A 13,976-nucleotide genomic window follows, 5' to 3' on the forward strand; every position below is an offset into this window, starting at 1 on the left:
TCGTGTAGAACAGTAAAAGGTGGAATGTTTTGTGGATGTGATTCTTGGTTCCGATTGTATTCTAGAGAGCGTCCAATTGTCCTGTGAACAGAATATCTCCCATTTTCTCTGCAGCCTGACCTAGGAAAACAGTTCGGTGTGCCGCGTCTCTTGTCACCATGGCAACCCCGGGGTGCATTCTATTTCTATGACAACATGAGGGACTCGGCGTTCTCACTGCCTTAGCAACTTGAGCCAGGTCTCTTAACACACCTCCTCCGTTCTAAAAGGTAGCGAAGAAGGATCAACAGTCACTGACACCGGATTAGTTGGGACACAATTATGCATGCACTTCTCTTGTTCTGCATGTAGCGAGAAGTCTTGCTAGGCTAGCGTTGGTTTCCCTCTTCGGGCTCGGCCCGGTTTTGAGCGATGAGCGAGGGAAATGTGGAGAAGCCAAGTTTAAGGTTGGAAGCCGCAATCCAGGTTAGTGAAAGAGCAGCTTTTTAATACCTCCCCTCGAATCCCTGCATAGGAGACAAATTCCTTGTGTGTCTAATCATGCTTGGCCAAATAAAGTATTCTAACTGACTAATTTCAAAGTAAAACAGGACTAAGCTCACCCACTCCTACTTCTCAATATTCCATTCCTAAAGGAACACCTGAGGGGGGGGGCAAGGAGGGGGATATATTGAATCCTGAAGGCATAATTCAGATGTTCAGCTTGGGTAGTGAAATAAGGAGGGTGGGAGCGTTAGTGTGCTCCCCTGCAGGGTTTTTTTTTTTTTTCTGGACAAAATACAGCTGATGGAATACTGATTTTGCTTTTTAAAAAAAGACTAATAACTTTAACTGACTTTATTCTATGGGTTTCAATTTAAGTGGTCCCTTGATGCAAATGCCAGTGTAATAATTAGAATATTGACCTAGGAGTCAATAATTCCAAATTCTACTCTCTCATGGCTCACAGTTTATTGGAGTGTAATGAGCTACAATATCTTTTATCCCAAAAGGAGTTGTGAGAGAATGTAAGTGAAGGACAATATACTGTACATACTAAGGTCTAGGGCTTGGAAAAGAGAAATAGATTGTGGTTTCTTAAATAGTTTCAAATTAAATGGAGAAGCTCTATGAACAAGATTAATTTCTCATGCTTTTTCTACATGGAACATTTATAAGAAAAGTTTGATGTCGTGGCCAAATTAAATTGGAATGCAGGAAAGTTGTGTCAAGTATTACAATAAATAGTTTATAGAAACCATGAGGCCATACTTAGTAAAGATTCTGCAGGTCAGTATGTTAAAATAGAGAGTGGTTTAGTTATTTGTAGTTTTGTATATTGTAAACAAAGTTATTGTAGTTTCTCACTCAATTTATGGAAAAAGGGCAAAGGTTTTAGATTAGCAGGCTTTATAAACCCACTCAATTTTGTTTATTCAATAAAGCATGATTAAGTAAATTAACCATAGGTTAATGTTTTAGGTGAACACATTGTTATGCCTACTATTGTGATCCAGAGCAGCCATTTAATACAATATTATTTCTCTTCAGACTCTTTGTAATATAAAGAGCACTGACATTTATTGCAAAGCCATAAGTTTTGCCAAAAGTTGCATGCCCTGATATTTTAAAATATAATAAATAACATCAGTAACAATTAGTATTTCTTTTTTCTTACGTGGAGTAAAGTTGCCTTGGATCTTATGGAGTTGTCAACATTTTAAATACGCTAGAGGGCAGTAAGATTTAAGAATTGAGATTAAGAACAAAAGAGTAGGGAGTGCAAGAAAATTGCTTTCCAAGTAACCAAACAATTAATAGCATTCTTTTATGCAAGTTTACTCAGGAAGCACATTGTGCTTAATGGGACTCATTCCCAAATATGTATAGAAACTATTGCAGCTCTGGAGTGCAATTTCATAGTGCTTTAAACTTTGCAATGTTTTTTACTGAACTTAACTAGACTTCTCAGTGAACATTCATAGAATTCAGATGCATACAATTCAAACTTCTCATTCACTGGGTACAGTTCCATTGGGAATATAAAACTAGATCACCACAGAGGAAACTAAATCCTCTCCTAGAATAATTTGCAAAACAAATAATAACCCTGGAAGTTACCTTCTAATTTTAGCAGTATTTAAAAATTGTTTAGAAAGGCAGTTTTGGATTCTTCCCACATATTCCACTTTAAATAAGTGCAAATAAATTGCAAGCCTCTCTCTCTATATTGTTCAGAATAAACATATATAGGCTAGATCTGCTTAAACATTATTCAGACACCACCAATATATTGTATAAACTCAGGAACTGCTAATAAAGCCAGCATTTTCAATAGAAATAACATAAGCAACCTTTAGCTCAGTGATGGCCAACCTTTTCCAGACCGAGTTCCCAAAGCATGCATTCACATGCGAATGCACATGCCCCTGAATCCCAAAATGCAATGTGTGCACGACCCCCGTGCATGTCCCCGTCCTGCGCATGTGCATGCACCCCCACACACGCCCTCATGCATGCACATATGCCCCCCGCACACACCTGCCCCCACACATGCGCACATGCCCCCTGCACACTCCCCGCCCCCCCCACACATGCGTGACAGAGACCCAAACACCAGCTGGCCGGTGGGAGGTGAACGTGCATGCGCGGCAGAGCTGAACTGGGACGATGGCTCACATGCCCACAGAGAGGGCGCTGTGTGCCACTTCTGGCATGCATGCCATAGGTTCGCCATCACAGCTTTAGCTAATTGTGAAGGACTCCAAAGGAACCCATTCATAAATACAGTACTTAAATTAGATTGCTCTTAGAAAAAGGGGACAAGAAATCTTTGAAATGTAATTGAGCATTCTGCTGTACATGTAGTACAGGTAGTCCTCGACTTACAACAGTTCACTTAGTGACTGTTCAAAGTTACAACGGCATTGAAAATGTGATTTATGACAATTTTTCACACTTAATGACCATTGCTGCATCTCCGTGATTTACATTCAGATGCTTGACAACTGACTTACATTTATGACAGTTGCAGTGTCCCGGGTCACTGATCCCCTTTTGCAACCTTCTGACAAGCAAAGTCTGGGAAATCAGATTGACTTAATAAATAGGGCAAGAAAAGTCATAAAATGGGCAAAACTCACTTAACAAATTTCTCACTTAGCAACATAAATTTGGGGCTCAATTGTGGTTGTAAGTTGAGGACAAGCTGTACAACTGTTTAACATAACAGCCGGTTTATTATTTCTTTCCAAAAAATAGATATATCTTTTCTAGAGTAGAGTATAAAACCTTTTGTGCTGTAACTGGTTTTTCCTATCTGAAATGTAATACATTTGATATTAATGATGTGATCACAGTTATTATTAATCTATATTGATCATAGAAAATAAAATGTCAGCTTTCCAGTGTGCTAATCTACAAACTACCAAATAGCATTCTAGCTATTTAGCATGTTGTATGAACCCAAGTAAGAAATAGTTCACTTATTGTTCAGTGTAACTAACAGAATAGGCTAATTATATAAGCTATGATTAAGTGAACAATTGGTAAGTCATGGGAACATCACCTCAAAGCTACACAAGGTTTATATTTGTGTGATACTTATTGGTGGATACACTTTCTTTCACTTTTTGTGAATGGACAGTGTTGGCTTTTACTTCAACCCGATTGATTTTTTTCCATAGCTGCCCCATTTGTGCCAGCCTCTCCCACTGCAAAGAGAGCAGTTCTCTCCATGGTCCCTTTTCAGAGGCTCTGTGGTACAGCTGTAACTCATTACCAAGCTAATTTTTTTTAATCCGTGCCTTTGCTGATAGGCAGCTTGACTGTTACAGTTATACAACTGGCATTTTTGCAACTCTCACATTTTTTATATTCAAGCACAGCATCTGTTATGTTAAAAGGCAGAAAGGCTAAAATGATTTAGAATAAACGGTACAATTTGCTAAAGGGAGATGATTCCCTTACAAAACTATGTATTCCTCAGGGTTCTTTTTCCTGCAAGTTTTACAACTTTAGCTATCATGTGTATTATGTTGTTAGTGCAATGTTTCTCAATCTCAGCAACTTTAACATGTATGGATTTGACTCTCAGAATTCCCCAGGTTGTGGGATTTGAAGTCCACACATCTTAAAGTTGCTGAGACTGAAAAATGCTGGTGTATTGTAGTATTTAATTAGATCATAACCTTTGGGTTGTTTCTTTACAGTTATGTTTCTTTTACTCATATTTGAAATACTCATATTTACTCATATTTAGAGATCAAATAAGATGTTCAATCTGTCCCCATCCCATACCAAGAATGACACCTAGAAAATATACATTGATTTTACAGATGAGTATATAATTACAGTTCTTTTTCATGATAGGACAATAAGTAGATAATACATCTATGACAACACATATGCATGCAAACACAATGAGTACATTCCTAATACAACAGGCTTCTAAGTTTCTCAGGGATAGTATTATGTCGACCTATTGAGACAAGTGAAATCTCCAAAATATAGCAGAGATCAGACCTGGATAACAAACTACACCTAGTTTGAGTCCAAATTTGCAATTACAGCAAAACAAACAATATTGACAGAGAATTCTAGGATCTAGGGATGTCTGAACAAGAAATCAATGAACTGTTGATTTTGCATATATCAAATCCTTTTCTTTAGCCTTTAAACACAAAACACAACCACTTTTCCCCCCTGTTCCAATTTGTTAATAAATCACCCCAGGCATTCAGTAATCGTAAGAGTAGAATAACGGCTATGTTTGTATGCTAGTTAGCAGAAGGAGATGCATTTCTTACCTTTGTCAGATGATGATTTCTAACTTGTGCTTGGGATTCAACGTATTAAACTACATTCAGTGAACATCTGGTTTGGTATATTATTTCTTTCACACTACATACAGAAAGGCTTCCCTAACATTTCTCTTCTGATTTTTAGATTCTCCCTTTTTAAAAATCTTTTATACTATCTACATCTCAGTGTGTACCCTTTTACACTTTACACGTTTTGAGCTTTTTACTTTATTTTACTTCCTAATAACTGTACTCCAATCCCTTAGGCTGGCCTATGATAATAAAGACCCAGCTTGATTTTTTACCTTTATCACTTTAAGGGAGGTATTAGAAATCCAAGAAACTGAGAGATCATTAGAGACAAAATTCAGAATTACATAAGCACATAAAGCTCATTGCCAACAGCCTCTTGACTTTTTTTTTAAATTTCCAGGAGAGACTTTTAAATACAGAAGTGGTTCAGTAGTTCTGTGTTTTAGTTATTTATGTATTTTTAAACTTCAAAGGCAGCAGAAATTACAATAGTGCCCAAAATATTCTTGCCCTATAAACCAGGGGTGGGTTCTACTTACCTTTACTACCGGTTTGTAGCGGGGCCGCGCATACACGCTCTTCTGCACAAGCGCAGAAGCGTTTTGATGACGTCGGGGTCGATGGGCAGAGCCTCCCGTCAGTTTTACTACTGGTTCTGTAGAACCGGTGCGAACCGGGGGCAATCCACCATTGCTATAAACACAGTAGAGCTGCATCAATGAAGTATCATTGTTACAGCATCATTACATAGACAGACACCTGGATACCTTTGTCAACAAAGTGAGAAATGTTTCTATTCAATGTAATCTTCTTAAATACCAAATCTCATCTTACTTCACAAGAGAGTCATAAATTGCTAGCATCTCTTGGGATAAATTAAACTCTTTTTCTATAGTTGTCCAGAACTTTAAAGGCATAACGCACCTGGGAATAATATATTTCAAATAGCAACAATATTGCTATTTGACCAGAAAATACACTCTCTGAAATTTTACAGATAAAAATAAAGTCTAGGGCATCATTTTCAGTAGTGATATGTTGATATAATTTCCTGACGGAATACAACAGAGAGAAAAATCCCAAATGCCAGGAACATTATTTCATTAGAGTCCAACATGTTATAGAAATGAATTCCTTTTCAAAAATAAAACAAAAAAAGCACAAAAGAAAACATTAGTATATAAAACACTTACAATATGCGTACAATAATATACTAGACAATATATACCCTAACTGATTCAGTTTATGTGTAAAATAAGATGGTCTCATGTTTTAATATAAATGAATATATTTCTTTAAAAACAGTGTGCTTATATGTATTTATTTAGCTTAATTACCACAGATAAGAATGTTGCTATAATAAATACCAAGTGAATATCAACAAGGAACATGAACATTCTTCAGTATATTACATGTGTTTTGGCATAGATAAAAAGTTAAAAAATAAAAGATTCCTATAAAGCCAAAACAAAGTACAGTAATTATTTTACTTTGTAAAAATTTATAAATTGGTCAACTGGCATAGTGTGCAAAGCTAAATGAGTTGAAAACAACTCTTATGATTTATAGTACAAAAAATTGTGGACTGAAGGGACAAAATATTTAAAGGAAAAGGCGACTTTAAAATCAGAGGTAGATTCTAATGTCTTCATCTGGTCCCTTAGATTATTCTGTGGTAAAATCCATTTGCTTTTTTTTTTTAGTAAACAGTCTTTTTTCCTTCAAAAATGTTTTAGAGGCAAAGTACAAATCTGTAATATTTTGTCTAGAAATATTTCTCTAAAAGGAACTCCTGTTTGGCACTACCAAAAGATTCTTTTGTACTGATCATTAAAAGTTTAATAGTTACTATTAAATAGGTACTATATGGCATACACAACACAAGGAGATAACTGTAAGGAAGTCATTTGCCCTTTGTGCTTTCTCGTTTTTTTAAAAAATAATAATCTGATTTTTGTCAGGTATCTCATCTAATTACTTACTAGTCCTGACTCCACAAAACACCCCTAACTATGGCATGAGCATGCCCTACTAACCTTTTGTATATGACATATTCATGAGGCTTCCCTTTCTCTCATCCATTGCTGTAGCAAAGTCTTTACACATTCCAAGTTCAAAGTAATATTTTTACTGTGGTTAAGGTTAGAGTGCTTCATCAACATGATGATAAAGGGCTGGGATCTGAATGCCCAGATCTTATACAATGTCTAAACTCATTCTTTTCAATGATTTTAGACAAGCTGAATGGATACTAAACAGAGGGTAAAGCTGAGCTATGATATTGGGTCTACTCCCAGGCTTGCAAAGTTCCCCAGCCTCACCTTTTGCTAGCCATATATTAAAGGTTGCTGACTGGGGAGAGTAATGCAACTAAATTGCCATGAATCTTGGAGGTCAGATTGTGCAGCACTCCAGCAACCATAGATACCTATATAGAGAGAGAGACCTTCATGCCTGTATATACCTTCACTCATAGTTATGGAGGAATGTTTCCAAGTAATCCATCTTCCATCAATGGCTGACTAAAATCCAACATGTTTTTTAGCCTGGCTTTGATGTTTGAGTGTGTTTCAGACCCTAGAAGATACAGTGCTGCATCCCAGAGCAAGCAGAGATGACAAAGCATTGACTGTGCGAGGGGAAGGAGAAAAGTCTGCACCTGTAACGATCCCAGCCAGAATTCGACAGATTATCACAGAAAGCTTATCTGATCCATCATCCTCAGGTACTGCCTTAAATTGGGCATCCCTTTAGCAGATAATGTGTGTGGATTCAAATGCAAGGAAATGGCGGGGAGACTGAAATTCATAAATTGATACTAGGAGTGGATTGACTTCCTAACCTGATATTTTCTGGATGTGATGTTCCAGTATCTCCCAGAATTTCCTTCACAAAGAATGTGAAAAGAGAGCTAGTCATCTATTCTTTCCAGTAAAATATTTAATTTCCTCTGGTTCCCTGGCAGAGTATCAATTAGGTCAGGGGTGGGCAAATGTGGCTCTTTTACAACCTGTGGACTTCAACTCCCAGAATTCCTGAGCTTGGCTGTCTCAGGAATTCTGGGAGTTGAAGTCCACAGGTTGTAAAAGAGCCACATTTGGCCACCCCTGAATTAGATGGCTGTTGACTTGGAAAAGTGATTGGATCCATTTCTGTGCTGTCATTCCCAATCACTCCCTAAATGAGCATAAGCCATTTCTATAATAGCCCACAATAATCCTGATTGCACCAAGAGATGAGTAGCAGTCTCTCCAATTTATTTTATTTGGTTCGATTTTATATGCCACCCTTCTCCAGAGACTCAGGGCGGCTTACAATGCATTAAGCAATAGCCTTTATACTTTTGTATATACCTGCTTAGTAGGGCTTTTGGGCCCCCCAAGCGGTGTTCTTTTTTTATGCAAAGTCAGCTTATTGCCCCCACAATCCGGGTCTTCATTTTACCTACCTCGAAAGGATGGAAGGCTGAGTCAACCTTGAGCCTGGTGAGATTTGAACTTGCAGTAATTGCAGGCATCTGGTGCTAGTTAATAGCACTTTAATCTGTTGCGCCACCAAGGACTAACAAGGAAGTGTAGAAATTGGCCAACATTACATCTCAGTCCTATTGTGGAAAGGACAAAACACATGTTGATGCTCAGTATCCATCACATATTTTATAGTCATTAGCAAAATAGTTTTAGTGCACAACTACTTCTCATTTATTTTTTTTACAGGAAGGCTAAAGGAGTTGTGATAAGAGGTTCTATGAAACTGGAAACAGCAAACTCTTTCAGGGGCTCTTTCAAGAAGAATGTGTATTCAAAAGCAAGTCTTCATATACCATAGACCTGGAGGCTGGGTTAATTTTTTTTTCCAGGCTTAGTTTTTCTTAGGTCCTCAATTTTGCAAATTTCAGAAACTATGTGAAAATGTCTATGGACATTTAACATCATTTCATGTGCATTTCTCTGTAGGTATGCATTCTTGTGAACATCTTTTCTACTATATTCATTTTCAAACTATTCTATATTCAAATTGTTCTATAAATTGAGGTTGCTTTGATTTAGTCTGTCTAATCAAGTTCTGATGCAACAGATTTATCATCCATTTCTATTTATGTCAAATATTTGCTTAATCCAAAATGCCATCATATTCTTTTTGATGTTAAGTACTGGTGTTCAAATCTATATACTATTGGCATTATGTTGCTAAGAGAATTATCCATGTTCCTGCTTCCTAAAAACAAGAGTATGTGGTGTTTGTATATTTGCCTAAAGCTACACCTCCAGCTAAAATAATTGCATTGATTTCAAGCCACTAGTTGATTGACTTGCCATAATCTATTGATTAATGTTTCCAGATTTATCAAAAACAGACCTTCCAGCCAATATGCAAGAAGAAAACCGCTTATTGCAGAAGGAACTTTCTCGTCTCGAGGACCTGTTGGCACACACTCGTGCAGAGAAGGATGAGCTGGCTAGCAAATATCAAGCTATTAGTGAAAGAGTAAGAATTAGATATGTAACTTAATAAACTAATTTTTGAATAAAGGTCTATTGATAGAAGTGGGAACCTACATTCGACTAATCATAAGTGTTTACTGGTTGTGAACATATTTCATGTATAACACAAGAGAGGGAGGGAAAGATACAAATGAAGAAGTAGGTACAAAATATATATTGTGTATATATATATTGTGTATGTATGTGTCAGTAGAAATTTCTGCATTTCAACATTTATTTAAAGGAGACAGTAATTTAAATTCTGCCATGCCTGGTGGATTGATATGACTGCTAAATGAAAGTCTCATGGGTGGGGGAGCTATAGTATTAAATGTGGTTAGTAATTTAAATAGTATTTTAGTTTTTAAGAAATCAGATTGCTTCAAATTATAGTCTGTGATGATAGTGTCCATTTAATAACTAATTTAGATAGTTTGAAAGAGGAGGTTACAGTATATAAAGTAGGTTTGCCATTTCAGAACATATAAAATGGTGCAGGACAAGAATTTAATTCAAGTTTTGTTTTAACAACCAGATGAATTATAGTAAACACAAGAATATTAAAGAACATCTTTCTTTAAATTAATTTAGAGAAAAAAATAAACTGCTAGTAAACTAGCATAGCAGCATAAAGTCCTGAGAATACTTTTTACATTTGCATTTATTCTTTGTTTTTGCTAACAGATTAACTCTGAATTTTTAAGCATTTGCATTAATTGATATAATGGATGTGGCATATATTTATACAATTCTAAAACCATGTTTTCATTTGAATAATATCTTTGGCAGAGCTTCTCCATTTCCATGAATAAATGTGTGCTTATGAGATACAGTGTCTTTAAGAGAAGCTAACTTTTTTAAAAAATTTGTTTTGATCTTTTGAGATGGCATATGAAAAGTTCTGTTTGAGTGAATTTCCCATACTGGATAAGCCAAGCAAATTATTTTCAAGAAAAAAGTACATCTGTCCTTAAGTGGGCATAACATAAATAATTGTGGCATGATTGCAGAAATGAACAATTTATTTATTTTCTTTCAAAAGTGTTTCATGTACTAGTAGCCCCTAAAATAGAGAGAGATAGCCTTTATTGTCATTTACCTGTATACACAACGGCACACATTAACATGAAATTCCAATGCCTCCTCTTCCACCGAACAATGCCACCATCCCAAGGATAACCAGAATAATATAATAATGACAGCAGCACAAAATATGCCGAGTTATACAAAATGACATTATATTAATCACAGTCCATTTTGAATACATAGCGAGAAAAGGAGTCTTGAGAGTTAACAAGTTGACACTATATGGAACAAAGCTATTGCAGAATCTATCTATTGCTTCAGATACCACAAAGTCTCCTCCCAGAAGGCAACTATGAAAATCAGTCAGGGAGAAGATGTGTAAAGTCCCTGACAATACTACAGACCCTGGTCAAGCAGCACTTATATGCTATGTCCTTGATAAAAGGAAGTGAACTTCCAATATTTTTTTCTGCTGTCCTCACCACCCTCTGCACAGCATTCCTGACCGAAGCAGTAATACTTCTGAACCAAAGAGATTCAACAGGATACTTTCAATCATCCCTCTATAGAAAGTAGTAAGGCTAGGGGAAGGAAGATGTGCTCTTTTCATGTTATGCAGAAAATACAGTTGCTGCTGTGCCTACTTCACCAGGGTTTCACTATTGAATAACCAAGCTAACTTACTCATTAGCTGCACTCTCAGAAACTTATACTACTAACCACCTCCATAGCTGAATCATTAATACACAGAGGTATATGTCTGCACCTGCCTTTCCTGAAATCGATAATGATCTTTTTTGTTTTTCCAACTTTTAGAACTGAGCTGTTTTTTCACCAAACCCTCTGCCTCCTCTGTGTAAGCACCATGGTTGTCATCCCAAATGAGCCCCATCACTGTTGTATCATCCGCATACTAGAATGGCAAAGTAGCCTTCTTTACATCCAACCAGCCATGTAGTATTCTACTGTAATGGTAACCCTTTGACGGGAACAACTGAGACTCACATTCTGCAGTGTAAATGGTGTGCAAATATATCCCATTGACAGCCCCCTAGGTATGCAAGGGTAGATGAGATGTTAGTTCCATTTTTATATGCTGCTGCTTCTAACTATGCAACTGCACCTAGGCATGGTATATGGAGTGATTGAACATGATACTTTTCAAAGAAAATTTATTTTAGCAAAATCTTTGAAAGTTCTTTGAAAGTCCTCCTGGAAACAGATCTGTAATTTATTGTCAAGAAAAGTGGTAAACCATTTTTTTTCACTCATGAAACTGGATCCTGACATATTGTACTTACATAACTTTTAAGAAATCAGCCCCTTTTTTTGCTATTCTGCACCCAGAACCTTGTTTTGCCAATTGGATCACGGCAGGTATTTATCTCTGTAGCTGCAGCAAGCACAACGAGCAGAGGATGAAGGAAGCACAGCATTCCTGCAGATGAGACAGCAGTTTAAATCGGATGAAAAAGCACATAAGCGTAAGATGCAAGCCTTCCAGGATGGGCAACAGCATCAGGCTCAGCTAGTACAGAAGATGCAAAACAAGGTGAGTGATATTACTTCTGCCAGTTGTGCCTGTGACAGGTTCCTTTTGATGGAGCTTATAAGGATTGAATTTATTGAGGCTTTGTGCTGTAGTTCTTCGTTAATTTGGAAAATTCTCTGTTGAACATTCAGAATACAGACTCTTAGCAGGTCTGGCTTCCTTCCGTTGCAGTGCCTGCTAGCATAGGAGTAACATTTGACCTGCTGCTATTTTTCTCTCTAGCTCAGTTTATCATTGAGTAGGACAGGCAAGTCATCTGAATTACTCTTCATGAAACTATATTCAATTTTGCAAGCCATCAGAAACCTTAATACAAGAGAGATGAATCTGAATCTAGGATGAGTAATGGATTCAATAAAGGCAAATGTATTGAAAGTTAATCTAAAGGAGAACTTAGTCTAATTTGCATAAGGTTTTCCTTCTACAACAGGAGTTTCAAACGGCGCTCTGTGGGCCGGATGCATCATGCACTGGCCATGCCCACACCCAGTTTAGCAAAGGGGAAAAAAGTCATGATACATTACGTGATGACGCGAGTTTGACACCCCTGTTCTACAAGATCAGAATTGGAGGTGCTTCCTGATCTTTGCTTATGAATGTTCAGGTTTTATTTATTTATTTATTCAGCATATGGCATCAGAGGTCATGCAATCACTGATATACAAATTTAATTTAAATAAAGTATCAGCAAATATACTCTGTGTGTGTATGTGTGTGTGTATCATAAAATCACCATAACATGAAACCATAGAATTGCAATGGAATAGATGTTATAATTTGATATCTAAGGAACAAGTCATAACAAGTTAGTAATTTTCTCATGAAATATAATAATAGTTAATAATAAATAATAATATAGTGTTTCTTATTAGTTATTAACGAATGAGCTAATAATAATTAACTTGTTAAGCTGATGTGCCCTTTTATATTTACATTTATTATATTTATTTCTGGAGAATGGGTTCATTGTTTTGCAAGTACATCTTCTGCCTCTTAAACCTGTCCCTTCTCTGAAATTAGAGGATTCTGTTAAAAATCCTGCCAGGTTGCTGGAAATGCCTGATAGAGCTCCTGTACTTTCCAGACTTAAGTTTTTGAACTGCCCTATCATCGGTTCCACTCCCTAATTACAGAAAAAACACAAAATATTTACTGCTTTATTACTTTTTAGAAGCTTAAACTCAGTGCTTAAACTAAATTTAATTTAATTTAATTTACATTTAAATAAAAATAAAAATATTTTAATAGCGATGATAAAAATTAGTTCTCATTATGAACTGTTTTAATCAGCCTTCCTCATGTTGGTGTAGGAGAAGGAAAGGCAGAGCTTGGGGACAGAGTCAAGAGAGGAATTAGTCTGGAGTCATTAAGTTCCTACAAGTGGTCTAAGTCCAGCCTCTCTTGAATTCAGTTAACTCTTATCTAGCACCAATTTAGTGCTGACCTTTAGTTGACTAGATTCTTGTGCATAGACATACAGTAAACAATAAATAAGCTTAACTGAAACTGAACACATTGTCCTGATTCCTTGCGCCTGACAGTCCCCTTCAGAATTTGAAGTACTCTTTAACCTATAAACTATGCCAGTGGTTCTCAACTTGTGGTCCGAGGACTGTTGGGGGGGGGGGGGCGCAATGTCATCACAGGGGTTCCGCAAAGACTTGAAGAAATGTTATGATTTAAATCTTTATTAAGTCTTGGGGAGTCCATGGCCATGGTCCATGGCCACAAAAGGTATTTAAAGGGGGTCCGTGGTGAAGAAAAGATTAAAAACCCCTGAACTATGCTATTTCAGAAATTATGATAATGGAAATGCAGTATGTTTTATGGACACCAAATTGGGGAAGGATGATTTAAATAAATAATTTGCCAAATGAATCATGCAATCTAGATAGATGTGCAAATAGTAGCTTTCAATATGGGTGATTTTTAAGATGTATACAATAGCTACTATGAGTGGAAAAACATATTTTCTATCTAAAAAGCTCTTTGTAGGCTTTCAGAGAAGAATTAAAGAAACAAGGTACCAGCATTGGCCAGTTATAGTACCAGGCCAGCCCATTAAACCAAAAAATCAGTTTGGGCTTTATTTGGAAGCAG

At 36.6% G+C, this 13,976-nt stretch overlaps 1 protein-coding gene across 1 annotated transcript in view; it reads left to right on the forward strand.

Annotated features, from left to right (window-relative positions):
- Positions 1–411: 411 nt before the first annotated feature.
- The window catches only part of CROCC2 (ciliary rootlet coiled-coil, rootletin family member 2), an 88,909-nt gene continuing 75,344 nt past the window's right edge, over positions 412–13,976 (forward strand). The window contains exons 1-4 of the mRNA XM_070945976.1: positions 412–465; positions 7,389–7,539; positions 9,157–9,302; positions 11,718–11,876. Coding sequence (XP_070802077.1) covers positions 412–465; positions 7,389–7,539; positions 9,157–9,302; positions 11,718–11,876 — 510 coding nt within the window. The remainder of the gene's footprint in view (positions 466–7,388; positions 7,540–9,156; positions 9,303–11,717; positions 11,877–13,976) is intronic.

Source organism: Pituophis catenifer, unplaced genomic scaffold, assembly GCF_029215685.1.
Source record: "Pituophis catenifer annectens isolate HBS135680 unplaced genomic scaffold, rPitCat1.0.hap2 SCAF_6, whole genome shotgun sequence".
In the NCBI taxonomy this organism is placed as follows: Eukaryota; Metazoa; Chordata; class Lepidosauria; order Squamata; family Colubridae; genus Pituophis; species Pituophis catenifer.